Source organism: Triplophysa rosa, linkage group LG15 (genome assembly GCF_024868665.1).
Source record: "Triplophysa rosa linkage group LG15, Trosa_1v2, whole genome shotgun sequence".
NCBI classification, from domain to species: Eukaryota; Metazoa; Chordata; class Actinopteri; order Cypriniformes; family Nemacheilidae; genus Triplophysa; species Triplophysa rosa.
In genome coordinates, this window is record NC_079904.1 from 2,793,446 (window position 1) to 2,810,906 (window position 17,461).

General features: G+C 38.8%; 1 protein-coding gene across 1 annotated transcript; it reads left to right on the forward strand.

The window, feature by feature from the left end:
- Positions 1-11,534: 11,534 nt before the first annotated feature.
- opn8b (opsin 8, group member b) lies at positions 11,535-16,829 on the forward strand. The gene is made up of 4 exons (XM_057352252.1): positions 11,535-11,604; positions 12,949-13,242; positions 13,723-14,048; positions 16,453-16,829. The coding sequence occupies exons 1-4, from the start codon at positions 11,535-11,537 to the stop codon at positions 16,816-16,818; spliced, it is 1,056 nt and encodes a 351-aa protein (XP_057208235.1). The 3' UTR covers positions 16,819-16,829.
- The last annotated feature ends 632 nt before the right edge of the window (positions 16,830-17,461 follow it).

Consider the following 17,461-nt stretch of genomic DNA (forward strand, 5'->3'; position numbering starts at 1 on the left):
AAAGCGCGATCTCCTCTACGCCTCAGACGAGACCGTGGGACAGTCAACAGCAAACTCTGAGAGGAGCGCAGTAGTCGATGCGATTGGTAAGGGACCAACATATCCCTTATGTACTCAGGAGCCTGATCGTGTAGAGCTTTATACACAAACATCAACACTTTGCATTGTATTCGATATTGTACAGGAAGCCAATGCAGAGATACCAACACAGGTGTAATATGAACTCGTTTTCTAGTGTTAGTTAAAAGTCTTGCTGCAGCATTCTGAACATACTTGAAGACGCATGACCAGAGAATCATTTAATCCTAAATATAAAGCATTGCAATAGTCCAGCCGCGAAGAAATAAAACCATGTATAACAGACTCTAAGTCCTTATTCGAAAGAATAGTTTTCAGTTTCGACAATTTCCTTAGCTGAAAAAAGGATGATTTCACAACACTGTTTATTTGTAGGTCTTGCAAGGTATTGCATACTTAGTATCTTCGAAGAGTATTTAGTTTGATCACATTTATAAAAGATAGATACATCTGTGCGATTATTTCCGAAAGCATACGGCGCGTGCGAGGGGGGGGGAGGGGTAGGCTGAACTAAAGCACATGCGCACCCATTGCCAACAAAACACAGACATCAGTTTCACTCACCGCATGCGGTTCATGTCCGGCATCTTTTAACGCTGGGACGGCTCCATATATCAGTTTCAAACGATCTCCAAATCCAGCGTTATACCCACGTTTATATAACATTCATCACCCAAATGCAGTGAACAAACAAACACCTGAACTTCGCGAACATATGCTCTCTCTCTCTCTCTCTCTCTCTCTCCTGCACACAAGTGAAAGTGACGTCTGCGCATGCTCCTTCTCCTGCTCTCCTTGCTGCCGCATGGGCGTGCCGCGTGCTTTTCCGGGAGAATTGTCCAATAAGGGACTAAGAAAAATAGTTACGAAACAGTTTTATATACAGACAGCACGTTTAACATTGTAAAGAAGTCAGAATGCATGACACACCGTTGCACCACCCCTTTAAAAAAAAACAATCATGGTTGTTATATGGTAATCTCAGCATGTTTTAGGTCATTCATCTACTGTGACTGAAGTTTCACGGTTTAATTCAGATCCTGTTTTGAAGTATTCACTCAACAAGTATTCTCAGATCATGTGTGCATGAAGGTTTTAATGGATTGACCAGTAGAAATGCTTTTAGGATCCAACGAAATAAGGCAGAAACATACAAGATTTACAGACACAGTTACAAGAAACTAATCCAAGGTTACTTTTTGTGGATGAAATTAAGAGAGAATTTTAAAATAAATTTTTCAGATTTTAAAATGTACTGTTTATAGGTGTGTGTTTAAGTAAAATGATCGTTTTTGTTTCATTTTGTGAACTACTAACAATATTTCTCCCAAATTTCAAATAAAAATATAGTTTTTATTTGCATTAATTTGCAGAAAATGAAAACAGGTTAAAATAACATAACAATAATATTTTTTCAGACCTCAAATGACGTTACTGCAAAGAAAACAAGTTCATATTCACTTTTAAGCAATTCAACACTAGTATTTACATGTATTTAGGAAAAGTAAAAGAATATTTGTATGTGATAACCCAACACAGTCTCACGAGAATTCGTGACATTGTCACAAACTGTAATCTATTAATTCGTGTTGATGGACATGAATTTCTCCCTTTTTTCATGTCACCCAGCACGATTTTCAGCCTAACGTATTTTAATACGTGCATCTATCATATGTATAAATATATATCAACACAATCTGATGGGAATTCATACCTATCTTACAAGGTGGCTCATTCGTGTGAATTCCTATTTCCTACAATCTCATTTGTATGTTTTGTAATGATTTGACTTTGCCCTTGTGACGTTAGGTTTAGGGGCGGGGTTAGAGTAGACATTTTTTCGTTGCTTTGACACCTTTTGAAACTCGCTAACGAAGACGGTAAAATATGTAAGACTTCTTTTGACATCCGGTTATAAATATATACATGTACATTCATACACACGCGTTATGTGTATTAAAGGTCGTGCTGAGTGACGCGAAAAAAGAGGAAATTCGTGTCCATGAATACACATATATAGATTCCAAATTTCATGCCTATGCCACAACTGCCTTGAGACTGGGTTGGATAATCTGGATTTTTATCACAAATTTCATGTGTATTGTCATGCTGTCAGTCATTCCAAAGTCCGTTTACGGAAGTCGTGCCACCCGGCGGCCATGTTTGCAACACCTCTGAGCGTTATTAACGTCATAGCAAGTCCACAGTCCTATCTAGTTGAATGGGGGACGGCAGATATTTCTAAAATCGCTGGCAAAAATCACAATTAAACAGCATATTAAATATTTCAGATCAATAATTAAACATGACCTGTATCATAACTTTGGTTCGCTAAGCTTAAATTGCGCTAAAAATTACCTTTTTCAAGGTCACTTCATTACATGCGCCTGCGCACAGGCTGGCAAGCGCCTCACGAGAGCCCAGCTCCAGAGAATCGAGAGTCTTTACTGATTGACGATTGGCTCGTTTTACTGGAAGGCAGGACTTCCTTCACTAGAGCGGCCATATTGAGGGAGGCATTCCTCCCTATTCATTGTAACGGCAGTGGCGCATCTTGTTAATATTAATATCTTTGGTCTTTTTTCCAGGTCTGTATGTACGTTTAATTTTTATTTAGCTAAAGGAATCTTCGGACAGCCACTATCGAACAACAATCGAACAACAAAATGTCAGTATAGCATCATCACCAAGAATTTCTCAACTGAAAAGCATCTGTACATCATCTGCACAGAATTGAAATTCACCCTAAAATCGATTCTTCTGTTTTTGCCATTGATGTTCGAGAACATTCAAGCCTAGGGCCGAACAGCAAAGCTTGTCAGATCAATCTAGCCAGTGGCAATTCAAGCTTGAAGACCTGACTGACTCTCTTGTGTGGTCAATATAGAGTTCTTGGAAATGCCGTACTTTGGGAAATTCTTTGGGAATTTCTGTCTAACAGTTTCTACTGATATACGTAGATCTGCCACTTGTAAATTGCATTTTTCAGATTTTACGTCGCTGAATTTTAGCCTAAAGTGGCATTTTATGGACCATGAACAGTTGTGCTTTTCAAAGACGTTTTGCAATGTTGTCCCTGCAAAATCATTTGGAGATTTGTTTTCAAATATATTTGTTTTCAGTTTGTTTTGCTTGCTGGTTATCAGAAAAAATATTTTAGGGATGCACCGACATGTAAATTTTGGCTGATAACAATTACTGATAATTCTTTAACATTGGAAGCCGATAACCGATATATTGCCGATATGCAGTATCTATAATCATGACTTTGGTCTTAGCTATGTTTAAGTTTAGATTACACTTTGCACACCAGGAGACAAAATCTTCCACCGCAGGTCCATGAGATGTCTCTTCATTGACTAGAAGACTCACAATAACAGTATCATCGGCAAACTTCAGTATCAAATGTACTCCTACAATCATTGGTAAATAAAATAAAAAGCAGGGGGACAAGAACACACCCCTGAGGAGAACCCGTAGAAGAACATAACTTGGAGGATAACAAGCCATTAACACACTGGATCCTATTGGATAGAAAATCAACTATCCATCTTACCACATTAAAATCCAAGCTAAACAGTTTAATTAGCTTTTCTGCCAGCACATGTGGCCTAATTGTATTAAACGCAGATGAGAAATCAAGAAAAGCCAGCCGTGCCCTTGCTTGAGGAGTCTCCAAGTGTTGGGCTACTAGATTACAGCATCTTCCACACCCCTCCCTATATGCAAACTGGAAGGGATCTAGTTTGTCTTCTACATGGTTTACGATCTCCACTCTTACAATTTTCTCAAATGTTTTCGTCACCAGAGGTGAGGGCTACTGGTCTAAAATCATTTAAAACATTTAGGGCCCTGCATTTTGCCACAGGAACAACTGTGGCATGTTTCCAAATTTGCGGGACAGTCTGCTGCAATTTAAGAGACGTATTAAAAATAATGTAAATATACCACTTAACTGTAGACTACATGCTTTCAACACCTTGCCACTGATGTTATCTGGTCCCGGGCTTTTATTTTCTTTTGACCTTTTAAAAAACCTAGCCACTGTAGGAGCATCAATATTAAAAACTGTATTATGTGAAGAATAATATTATCCATTATCATCATCCACATTAAATCTCAGGTAAATATTGTTTAATTCATTAGCTAGAAACACATTAGAAGAGTACCCATTTAAAGATACCATAATATTGTTATTTTCCTATAGACCTGTCATTAGTCTCATGCCATCCCACAACACCCTTTGTTCATTTTTTGTCCTTGTAATAATGCTTTGCCTTTGCAATGGCTGCTTTTACTTCCTTCTTAATAATAGAGCAACTTTATCACCACTTTAAAAACTACCCTTTTTCCTTAACATTTTTCAGTTCCACATTAAACCAAGGCTTATTGTTTGAATGGCGAGTAACCACTTTAGTATCACATTATCAACACAAAATGTAATATAACTGCACACAACATCAGTCTCATTAATATTGTCCACCGATTCTTGACTTACTGTTTGGTAAAATAAGCCCAGAAAAGTTTATATTTGACCCAACAATGGGTTAAAACAATTAATATTAAACAATACTTTTGTTTTTATAAATTTTCTGGATACCAGCACTCTTTAAACGGCTCTTCGTTCATTATGGCTTTGACCATTCTGTGCACTCTGATCCCGTGTGCATTCATCTTGTTCTCTTACTCTGGCATTGCCTGGAAGCTCCACAAGGCTTATCGGTCCATCCAGATCCACGGGAGCCTGCCCAACACCGGGGCCGTTGAGAGAAAAGTCACACTGGTAAGATTCTGCATTGATGAGATGGCAAAAAAAGACTTTAAATAAACAGATCTTGTGTCTTTTATACTCGCATACTCTTCATGTATTTCAACAATGACAGTCTCAAGATATTTGGAGGAATGATTGTGACAAACAGTTTTTGGCCACCATTGACTACCATAGTAGGAAAAACGACAATGGTAGTCAAGGTGCCCCAGAACCGTTTGCTTTCCAACATTTTTCAAAATATCTTCTTTTGTGTTCATCAGAACAAAGAAATTTGTACAGATTTGGAACAACTTGAGGGTGAGTGAACGAAGACAGAATTTTCATTTTGGGTGAACTATCGCTTTAAATGAGAACTCCGTCAACTCTCCTGAGCTATAAAGGAGCAAATTCGGAGCGTTAAGATTTTCATCCGGGATGGATTTAATGCGACTTGACATAGAAGGGTCAATTCATTTTGAAAGCTTGTCTTTTTCATTTTAATTTAATAAGCGTTTAACACCGTTTGGGATCACAGATCTCCACAGGGTTCACACATTTGCTTGACACTTCACAGTTTTTTAGCTAAAGTGACAGACAACTCATCTGTATTCATGCATCCAAAGCTTACTGTCGATACTGGAGCTAAGGGCAAAGTGGGATTTGGGTACATCTGCAAACTTTCCGTTCTCTCCAAGTTCATAAACCTACAACTTTTGTGAGATGCCAGCCATGATGTTTAGACGAAATCTGCGTTGTTTCCTTCTAAATAAATGCATTGAGGCCTATCCTCAAGACTACGTTCAGCATGAACGACTTGTCTATAACAGAGCACCTTCAGTCCATTGTACTATCCTTTTATGTCTTCTGTCTGTGTTTCAGATGGGCATTCTCATCAGCGCCGGCTTTATCGTCTCCTGGGCGCCGTACGTGACCGTCAGTTTATGGACCATGTTTCATTAGTCAGCTTGCTCCCCTGCCTCTTTGCAAAGTGCTCAACGGTGTTCAACCCTTTTGTGTACTACATCTTCCACAGGTCTTTCCGCAGGGAGCTGCGACAGATCTGGACGTGTTGTGGCCCACGGAGTGCTGCGAGCGCACCGCTGCTCTCTGGGGGAGGGCGACATGCGGAGGAACCCGGTAACCTACAAGAGAGGGCGTTAAAGTGAATACACAGCGGTTGAGGTCAGAAGGTTCATCTTTAAAAATAGACTGAGGAGAGGAGCGGCAATAAATAAACAAAAAGCAAAGACAGCAGGATGGAAGAGTGTTTGGATTTGACATTTTGGAGATCATTATATTTGTGGCTGTAGCATATGCAGCGGTACTGAGGCTGTCAAGAGGTTTCCAGGATTTTAGTGATTTAAATAAGATATTTATATATTTGTTTCATTTATTCATTTATCTATCGCATTGAAAATCTGAGAGACAAGAATGTGAGATGAAGCATTTGTAAATATGTAACTCTGCCTACATTTCTGCACAACATGAAATATGTAGCTCCAGGTACAAATCGCTACATCTTTCGCGTGGAATGTCCACTAGAGGCACGTTTTATCTCCGTTCTATGTGTTTGCAGGTTTCATGAATCTCATAGAATTGCCGGCATTGCAGTGTGTAACGTAGCTTACCTTCAATTTTAACGATCTGCAAAGTTGTATAGAGTAGTGTTTCCCAGGTCCAAAAGAGGCAAAACCACTGCAAGGCCAATAAAAACAGATGCTACATTCAGTAAGTTATAATAACACAATGTATTTAAACCGATATAAATAAAAAATAAACTCTCATGTTTTGTTTTTCAGAATATGTAGAAGACCTGCTGAGGCTCATCTTTGAGGAGGTGGTTGTAGACCCCAGTCCCTTTGTTGAGGAGTTAAAAGCAATCCCCATTCCCATGTCAATTGCTTCTCAATTTGAGACCACCTAGGGAGGAAACAATTGCCCGCCATTCTCCCGATTTAGTCGAGACGTGGTCGAAAGCCCACATACTGGCCAGCCAGGTCAGGAAACTCCAAGCGTATCCGGGCTACAACACATGAAGGAATGACTACCCTCACATGCCGACCTAAGTAGCCCCAACACCAGCTAACAAGTAAGGGATAGGCAGCCGGTTGTTATCGCAGAAATAAGCCCCGACAGTGTGATCAGGACCCGACCCGACACGAAGCGAAGTACATTATCCCGCTTATTACACGGCTACTTGCCACAAGAGAAAAAAACTGCACATAAAATGTGAATTTGAAATATTTCTATTTTTTTAGCTCATTTTTACCGAATGCAGACCTTCCGCGAGGAAAAGCCGTTTAGTTTTGGTTTTAAAGTAAGAAACGACGTTCAAACGTCAGGAACAGGCAAATTGGTTTAATCATTTGTAAATATAATGTCATTTGTAAATATAATGTCCTAAATGTTATTAAAAGACATATTTATAATAAACTGCCCCTCTCAAAATGATTTGCAGCATCCAGGTTAAGTTATTAAACGATGAGGATAATAATAATAATACATATTATGCTATCAAAAATATTTTTGGGAAATACTACATAAAACTCGCCATTCTAAATACTGTGAAATTAACATAAATAGTCAAACAAATACAGGAAGTTATTACACTACCTGTCGTACTTCTTGACAGCACAGGTGTTCAGCCTCACTGGGCATTTTAACGCAGTTACCGCACGTGCACCTCAAATAAGTACAACATGCAATTACATTGATGTCACATCACGTAATTTACAACAAACAAAGTTTAAATTACCACTGCGAAAAGTCTTGATCAAGTCGTGCTAGTGATGGAGTTTCAGGTTGATCAACTGCATCGGGCTCGAATTGATATGGTAATACAAATGCCATTTTTATACACTTACAGCGTCTTTGTTTACAAGAACCTTCCTGAGATAAGAACTGTGTATGAAGGTAAAATCGTGCCAAAAAGATTTGCATGCGCAGAATAACATTTGTAAAAGCGTACGTGACATTGCAAGCGTAAAATAAATTTGCATTCGCAAAAAAGTTTTGTAAAGGTGTAAATCAAGCTGCAAGCGAAAGAAGAAGTTTTGCAGCATTGTATCATTTTTCGTAAGCGTAATTCATGTGTTGTGAAACGGCAACTTCATATTACGTCAAATAATTATGATCTGTATTCTTCTGACCTCCGTTTTTTCCACGCTTACACTTTTGGCACGTTTTTTGCGCTGAAATACGGCCAAAAGCATAGCGAGTCTGTAAACAGAGGTGTGCGTGCAAAAACAATGGTGTTATGAACTGCAAAACGGATTCATCGCGCAGAACCTGTCTTTGTGTAGGTAAAATAAATCTGTTGCAAACGTCTTGCCTACGCAGGCGAAAACTGTTTCTTGCAATAACCCGATGTGTACGGTTCCGTCTCGCGCTTGTATCGCTTTTGATTTAATTCTTCAGCCTCGGAACGCTTGGAATAATTTAAGAAACAGCATCTGTACAACATACTAATGCATTTTGATCATTTATTCATTTATTGGAGCTATGCTTAAGTAAACAACAAGTTCTTGATTTACCTCAGCCAAACACAATCAATCCTCACAGTAATGACATCAGACGTTTATCCGCCACGGGATATACATCAATAATATTCAGTATCGTCTGCGTTGTAACCTTGAATGGTATCAACACGGAGAAAAACCCATGCGCCACTAGTGGACATTCCACCCGACCCGAAAGATGCAACGATTTGTACCTGGAGCTACGTATTTCGGGTTATGCAGAAATGTAGGCAGAGATACATATTTGCAATGAGCCTGTGTTGCAGCATTTGAGTCATATTTATGGTTCGGAAAAAGCACCAATCATATAACAACATTTAGGGGCAAGGAATTATGTGCTACAGAAATAAAAGCGAATAGAATTAAAACTTCAAATAGCTCCAAGGAAATGTGAGATACAGTAAATCTCTGCCTGGATTCAACACACATTCTTTGGCTTTTCTGTTTCTATGAGCCTATATATTTTCTTTCATCTATTATTTCTGCTTTTTCGTCTATTATTATTTCTGGTACATCTAACTTTGGCTGTCAAAGCCTTTCGGTTTCTTTAGATTTTTGTGAGATTTCCTTTATAAGAAATAAGTGCTTCTCACAAAGACTTGGACGGATGATCTTTTGCTCTTTCTGGTTGTCCATTAGAATGTTTTTTGTTCGCGCCACATCATCTTGTGCTCTTGTTCTGTACTAATCATCAACCATTCTCGCTGTCTATAAACATTGATGCATCCAAAACTGCAATTACTTATGAAAGGAGTCGATCAATGCATGAAGCACATAGAATAAAGAATCTTTCATAGCTGTTTGCGTGACAAACAAACAACCCATAAAATTTGATTTAGGAGCTTCGCCATAGATGTTACCTCCCATCCAGAACCTTTAAAGGGATAGTTCACCGCCCCCCAAAACACATTTGTCATTACTTACCCTCATGGTGTTCAAAAATGTCGACGAATGAGTCGTAGGTTGTGAGCGACATGATGTTGAATAATATATGGTTCACCCAAAAATGAAAATTCTGTCTTCATTTACTCACGCTCAGGTTCTTCCAAACAGTATTTAAATTATTTGTTTTGCTGAACACAAAGGAAGATCTTTGGAAGAATGTCAGTAGCCATTCCCCATTGACTCCCATAGTATTTTATTTTCCCTACTATTGCAGTAAAAGGAGATGAGATCTGTTTGTTTACTGACATTCTTCCAAATATCTTCTTTTGTGTTCAACAGAACAAAGAAATGTATCCAAGTTTGGAACAACCTGAGGGTGAATAAATCATGACAGAATTTTTGGGTGAACTTTCCCTTTAAAACAAATAAGTGTCATTTTATTCCAAAAGAATTGAAATGTCTCGCATCACCCTCATTTATGTCACAGAACGGTATCAAACACAGAGGACAGATCGAGTTCCTCACCACGAGCTTCTTAAAACTACAGATGTGTGCACACCAACTTTGAAACTGTCAACGAGGGTGTCTTGTTGAATTAGGAAGCAGATCAGAAGGCACAGTGCTGACCAGAATGCATCTTGCTACCAGTCATTTCTGTTTTTCCTTCACCATTCAAAGAAATACAAATGAACAGTGTGCATGAGCACTGAATGTATGGGTGTAATCTTGGATTAAGAATGTCTGATGACGGGCCTGAAGAGTATAAAGCTGAAGTGTGTCATTTCTGTTCCACTATATACTCATAAGTCAGCATGTTATGTATATAAAAGATGCCTGCCAACAGAATCTGTATCTTCCATTCAACCTCTCCACCACCATGGTCCAGACAAAATAGGTTTTAAAGGATGCAGGGACAAGATTGTAGACCTGCGCAAACCTTGACTAGGCTACAGACAGAAGCTTGGAGAGAAGGAGACAACTGTTGGTGCCATTATTTGGAAATGATCTGAGATGATGCCTACCAATCGTGTGATTTTGCACTCAAATGTCCTGCATAACAAGCTCTGTAAATGTACAGTATATGATACAATCGCTAATCATGTGAGGAAATATATAAATAGCTAAAATATCAAATTAAAGTTCTTTGCATTTTAGAATCTATGAAACGAACAAGCAGATCTTTTGACATTTGGTTCTTTTCCAAAGTTTTACTCGATCACCTGAAAAGACAGATTCTCTTGGATGATCATTGAGGCATGAACATGAGGTTTGTGAAATTCATTTCTTCTGGGTTCTGCATTCATGTGGATCACGGGACCCTCCGGCTATATCCTGTCATGTGAAATTAGAAAGATTATGTCATAAAATGCATAGAAGCATTGGACTGTGACCATATCACTGAGAAATAATAACTTAATAATATTGAATCATGCCAATGCTTACGAAATGACAATAATCTCTTAAACTGCAGCTCATTTAAAGTGATAGTTCACCCCCAAATAAAAATCCTGTCATCGTTTACTCACCCTCTTGTCATTTCAAAACCTTTTTTCTTCCGCAGAACACAAAAGAAGATATTTTGAAGAATGTTGTTAACTCGACCCCATTCGGATTTGTGTCCATGCAATAGAAGTGAATGGGGGCCAGTGCGGTTGAGTTACCAACTTTCTTCGAATTATCTTCTTTTGTGTTCTGCGGAAGAAAGAAATGACAAGAGAGTGAGTAAATGATGACAGAGTTTTCATTTTTGGGTGAACTATAATGTTAGGAACGGCTGCTCTTTCAATTGTGTCACGTCTGAAAAGAGCAGACAAACAAATATAAGCAACATGTATTGAATGCTTTTTAGGTTGAATTACACAATTTTTGTCATCTCTGTTGCATGGTCGTTTAGCATCTTTAATAAAAATAGGATTTTTTGTAAAAATCATATCCATCCTTCGCCAATGCTCATAACGCGAAGCCCCTCCTGAGGAGGAATGAACTCTTTGGATATGCTTACACGACCCCCAAGAAAGCGCACCAATACCTGCTCATGTCAGTGTCTTCATCGGTTTTCAATATTCAAGAGCGCAGGTTTGTTCTCTCGGTGTGTTGGTGAGGTTGGAGCATTGCGTTCTTCATTTCTTCTGGACAGCAGTGTTGATCCTCTAAGCTCTTTTCTCGTTGCAGTTTCACGTCGCGTTTATTTTCGGGAAGTTTTTCCGAACGCACAACAATCAGTTTTCAACGACTCTCCTTCTGCGCATCGAAAGGAAAAGCAAACGTCTGGAAATTAAAATATCTCTAACTCAGTTGTCATAATGGATATTTATTCATCAAAATTATCACCTGTTGTGGATTATGGAGTGGGTGCGTTTCTGCTGCTCATTGGTAAGACTTTCAACTTTCTGCGTTTGGATTTTTGGTGCGTAATGCCGAGTGTCTTTGTTCAAAACGATATTCCTGAACAGTTTCTTCACCGATGGATGTTTGTAATATTTCACTTTAAACGTAAATAACGTTATTCAGAAAACTATGACACTAGCTAATGTGAGAAATAATCCGTGTTTTGGCATCTACTGTATTCTTTAACTTGCGCAGTACAAGTGCGTAATGTGGACATCGTTTGTCACCAACATGATGAATTCGTGTCGTTCAGTTATTCAGCATTTGTATAGTGTGAATGGGCATAGAACTGGGTCTGCCTTAATATTGCAGATGTTGTTGACTTTCTCCTCATTAAAAGATTTGCATACGAGTCAATACAGTGTAGTAAAGAATAAAGCTTGACATCTGAGAGCCAGCAGGCAGTCAGCTCAGACCGATTACACTTCCATTAGTTTCCATGAATACATTTAATATCAGCAGGCTTCGAAAAATAGGCTTTTATGAAAATCTACACTGGAACACATAATGGAATAAGGGAACTCAAAAAAAGAGTAAGAGACCAAATGAAGGAGTGTTTAAACACTGATTTGGCTGTGGCTTCTCATCCGGTTGTGTTGAGAAATGCATGTGGATGTTGACACAGAAGTTTTGTCCCACTTTGCGATTCAGAAAAATGTTATATCTTCAAAGGCATAGAAATGAAAATATAAACATTCTGTCATTAATTACTTATTGCTTTTCCAAACCCGTCAGACTTTCTTCTGGAACACACACAAATAGGCAGACTGTTAGTGTGACTGACAACCTCGGTTATTATTTACACCAAATCGATAAAACGCAGCATCAACACTTCAAAAATCAACTCACGCGTTCAACCGAGAAAGACATCATCAATGAAACGACACATCATCATTGTCCACACGCTTAAGTTACCCATAATGCTCTGCAGAAAGAGCATTATGGGTAATGTTCCCTGGTCTATGATTGTGCCATGTGCAGGAGGTTATTGATGGAGGAATAAAGGTAAACGCCTCTATTGATGCAGGGTTATCCATGAATGTGCCCAAGGACTCTCTTGCATCTCTTACGTCAATTTCATATCTACTGATTTCATTATATAAATCTATAAAAGAAAGAGAGCGAGAGAGAGAGAGACTGAATTAAAAATGATATTGAATTCAAAATATGCATAATAACATTTCATTGGTCACAGTAGGCACCTTTAAAGAAATGTTTTCTCCACTGGGCTTGTTTTGCAGGCTCATGTTGATTCAACTGAAAGCATTTCTGGAATTTCTATTTAGAAATCTCATGATTTCTGTGTTTTTCCCTTTGTATTTCACACAGCCATTCTTTCCATTGTGGGGAATTTGCTTGTTCTTGTGATGGCGTACAAGAGGTCGACACAAATGAAACCCCCAGAGCTGTTGAGCGTGAATCTGGCTGTGACTGATCTGGGAGCAGCTATCACCATGTACCCCCTGGCTGTAGCCTCAGCGTGGAACCACCACTGGATCGGGGGAGACGTCACATGTGTGTACTACGGCCTGATGGGATTTTTCTTTGGGGCGGCTAGCATGATGACGCTGACAATCATGGCCGTCGTTCGCTTTGTCGTGTCTTCCACACTCCAATCACCCAGTGAGTTTCTCAAGTGGTTTTCTCTTCATACGGCACCTTATAAGAAATCATCGATGAGACCTCTTTAATCTCAGTTATGTCATGTAGACATGCATAACTAGGAGCAAATGGAGGTTTTTGCTCAAATCTCCTTTGTCGAAAATATTGCTCTTGAGAGCTTCAGAAGAGATGTCAAGTATGTCTCAAACTGAGCTCAGATTTATCAAGTCTGCAATCAAAGGTCAATATTATTGAAGATCTCAATATGAACTCAAACATTTCTCTTCAGATTTACCCAAAACCTGATTATTTTACCACTACAATCTACATTCATTTTACACCTCCATACTCTACGTGGATCTACACAATTGTCTCATTTGTTATTTTAATTTCTCGTATGCAGTTTTAGGAGAAACGCCTTAAGACTAAGTTGATAACACAAATGAAAACTCCAACCTCAAATCTTAGCCGCTTTCCTCATGCTCGTCTGTCTATCCACAGAAGAAAAAATCAGCAAAAGAAATGCCTGGATGCTGGTGGCAGGTTCGTGGCTCTACACGCTGCTGTGGGCTCTGTTTCCTCTCATTGGCTGGGGCAAATACGGTCCAGAACCCTTCGGTCTGTCTTGCACGTTGGCCTGGAGAGACATGAAGGAACACAGCCAGTCGTTTGTCATCACCATCTTCCTCATGAACCTGGTCATCCCGGCCGTCATCATCATCTCGTGTTACTCTGGGATCGCGCTGAAACTCTACGTGACGTACAAATCCATGGACGACACCAACCGCATGCCCAACATGATAAAGATACAGCGTCGTCTCATGCTGGTGAGACCCACATGAAAAAATTAATTACTGTAGATGGTTTTAAAGCAACAACATAAACAAACGTTACTGCGCATGCGCGCGTTCGTGGGCTGCACTGAACTTCCGGTACACTTTCACAAACAATAGAGTGCTTGTAGATTATTTCTGATAACAATCAAAAGAACCCGAGAAGAAGCGTTACTTGGCTAAACTTGTCTCTCCAATATTTTTAATTTAGACTGTGATACCAAGCTCAACCGCTAGATGTCAATGTGCACGCGGTTTCTTTAAATGCGACCAAACTACAGGACCCATTCAACAAATTGTTCATTTAATAAAATGAATATACAACAAAATTCAACAAATCTTTTATGTAAGACAATTATTATACAATAAAATAATATATAAATTAATATTAACATATGCAGTATTAAATAAAATATCAAATATATTAGACACTAGCCAAAAACACACCGGAAGTTAACTGCAGTCCCGGCACGTGCGTCCGATGAAACGGTCTATAGACGGTTTCAAAGCGACAACATAAACAACTTTACTGCACATGCGCGCGTTTGTGGCCCGAACTTAACATCCGATACACATCCGCAAAGAATAGAGTCCCTGTAGATTATTTCTGATAACAAGTAAAAGAAATAACAAGTACATTAGCTAGCAAGTTAAAAGTATGTCTAGCTAGAATTATTTTGGGTTACTAAGAACCGTTACTTGGCTAAACTTAAATGCGACAAAGTTACATGACCAATTCAACAAATTGTATTATTTTATTATTTACAGTACATTTTAACAAATAATTATACAATGAAATATTAATAAAGTAATATAAATTGATTAAAATATAAATACACTAGCCAGACTGATCAACAAACACAGACAGGAAGTTAACTTCGGACCAGGCGCATGTATCCGATGAAATCGTCTCAAGTAAACTGAAGTATTTACTGTAATAATGCTGCGTTCGAGACAACTCTGATTTCGGGTATTGCTGACCTCAATCCTGGAAGTGAACATCTGGAACGGCAAAGAAAGTAGATTATCCGACCTCGGGGCAGATCTTTTTTTATTATTGATCAAAGATTATAATGTACAGAGAAGTATAAGTGCAAATCTATCACATACATGTAACGAAACAAGAACAATAACAACAGCCAGGGGAGATAATGAAGTGAATCGAGACTTAGATAAAAAACAGAGGTAAATAAAGTAAAATAAATGAAAAAAATAATAAGTAAATCATAAACAAACGCAAGTAAATTACATTTGTAAAATAAAATACAAAAAAAAACTGGATTTAAGCTAATGGGGAATTTTAAACAAGACACATCAAGATAAAGTTTTCCTTGCTTTGGTATTCTTCGATACAGAAAGCGTTGTAAGGTATTGATGAACTCGGGGCAGATCGATCGACCTCAGCGAAAAGCGTCATTTGACATCATGGACAAGATGGCGGCTAGCTCCTTGAAGGCTTATGTGAACCGTAAACAAACTTTAAACTATTTTAACAATACGTAATATGTATGAACATGAACGTTAATATATCCAGAAACTGTTTATGAACAACATCACGTGGTAAACATGCGAATGTAACCTGTGGTTGACTGGAACGGATTGAAGTCGGATATTTTACGTCATAATATCCGAAACCCGAGTTGTCTCAAACACAGCATAAGGTTCAAAGTATCTAGGAACAGTTTATTATACTATTTTTGCCTTTAATTTCCCTATGCAATGTTTATCTCGACATTTTATATTTCTAGGTGAATAACGCTGAGGCTTCACTGTTTTGTGAATTGCAATTTCATAACAGGTGAACTTCATTCAGAAGCAAATTTGGTGCTCTGTAAATGATTTAAGGCCCATCCGCTTTCTTCTCTTTTCTTATCTATGAATGTTCTAGCACATGTACTCAGTGGTTCTCAGACCTTTTTGTTGTAAGGCCCCCTTTGTGTAGAATGCATTGCTTTGCGGCCCCCCAAATAAAGACTTATAATCTTAAAATTAGAATTTTAATTAAACCAAAAACATATTCAGTTATACAATGCTGGAACATCAATTCCTTTGGTTGGTGGTGTCATTTTTCTGATGTTTGATTGCATAAAATCTATGATAAATTTCTATATTTCATAAAATGCCACAAAATCTGTGGCCCCCTGGATCCATCTTCGGGCCCCCAGTTTGAGAACCACTACTCTAGAGACTGTTTGCAGTGGTTTTGTTTTGTTTATGCTCTTGCCACTATAGCGTTGAAGAACAAAGTGTGTTTTTCTGTAGGATAATACAATAATAATATTTGACCTGTGTTTTTTATGTTGGTTACTCCACTGACATCTGCAACACACATGCGCGTTTCAACCACTTGGACAATGAAACTATATGAAAATCAATGCGTTTTTGTTCGTTTTCACAGATCGCCGTGTTGATCAGCGTCGGCTTTATCGCCTCCTGGACGCCCTATGGAGTGGTCAGCCTCTGGTCCATCTACTGGCCCGGTGACTCCATCCCTCCCCAGGTCAGCATGCTGCCCTGTCTGTTCGCCAAGACCTCCACTGTATACAACCCCTTCATCTACTACATCTTCAGCAAGACCTTCAAACAAGAGGTCAACCAGCTGGGCCGTCAGTGCGGCGTATCCAAAATGTGCCGCGCGTCGCCTTCCAAAAACGTTCCCGAGAACACCATCTACCTGGTGTGTGCGGAAAACAAGGAGAAACGAGAAGCGGACGAAAAAACGTGTGGCAGGAGAGAGGCCGAGACTCAAATAATGTCATGTTGAACTAAACTGGATGATGGAAACTGACTACATCTTTTATCATTGTTCCACATGCTGCGTTTGAAAACATACGTCATCACAGCACACGCGACCGCTCGGATACGAATGGGAATTATGCGCATCACTGACACGTCACACATCTAAAGAGCAACTTTGCTTCTAATTTAACATTCAGCCCACAGACTTTTACAAAAGTTCAGGTACGGTTAAAAAACTAATTATAGGATATTTCACCCCAAAATTTAAATATGGTCATTTTTATGTTTTTTCATGTCAGTCTGTACCATTTCTTCTCTGGAACAGGAAAGTGAATGACACAGAGGTTTTACAAGCACACCGTGTCATGAACAATCTCACATCTAAAACGTTTACACCATCATGAAGTTTGAAAGGTCCAGCGGAAGGAAAAGGTTACATGTGAAGAATGGACTTAATAACGGGAATAATAGTTTAATGGCTTCAGAAGTTTTTTCTTCTTGTCGGCATTTGGCTTTATAAACCACCATCCATCCGCTTTTGTTACTGTATGTGGGGGTAAAGTTCTAACATTTGGCTTTCTCATTACGTGTCTTTCAAACCAAAGTCACATTGGGTTTGAATTAGTGCTGTCAAATCGATTCATTGCGATTCATTCGATTCCGCCTGC

What these genes read in the sequence shown, in the direction of transcription:
- opn8b (XM_057352252.1), top strand. Translation starts at nt 11,535, where the DNA reads ATGGATATTTATTCATCAAAATTATCACCTGTTGTGGATTATGGAGTG. An exon ending in TGCGTTTCTGCTGCTCATTG is followed by an intron (nt 11,605 to 12,948) that starts GTAAGACTTTCA and finishes TATTTCACACAG; the next exon opens with CCATTCTTTCCATTGTGGGG. An exon ending in TACAGCGTCGTCTCATGCTG is followed by an intron (nt 14,049 to 16,452) that starts GTGAGACCCACA and finishes TCGTTTTCACAG; the next exon opens with ATCGCCGTGTTGATCAGCGT.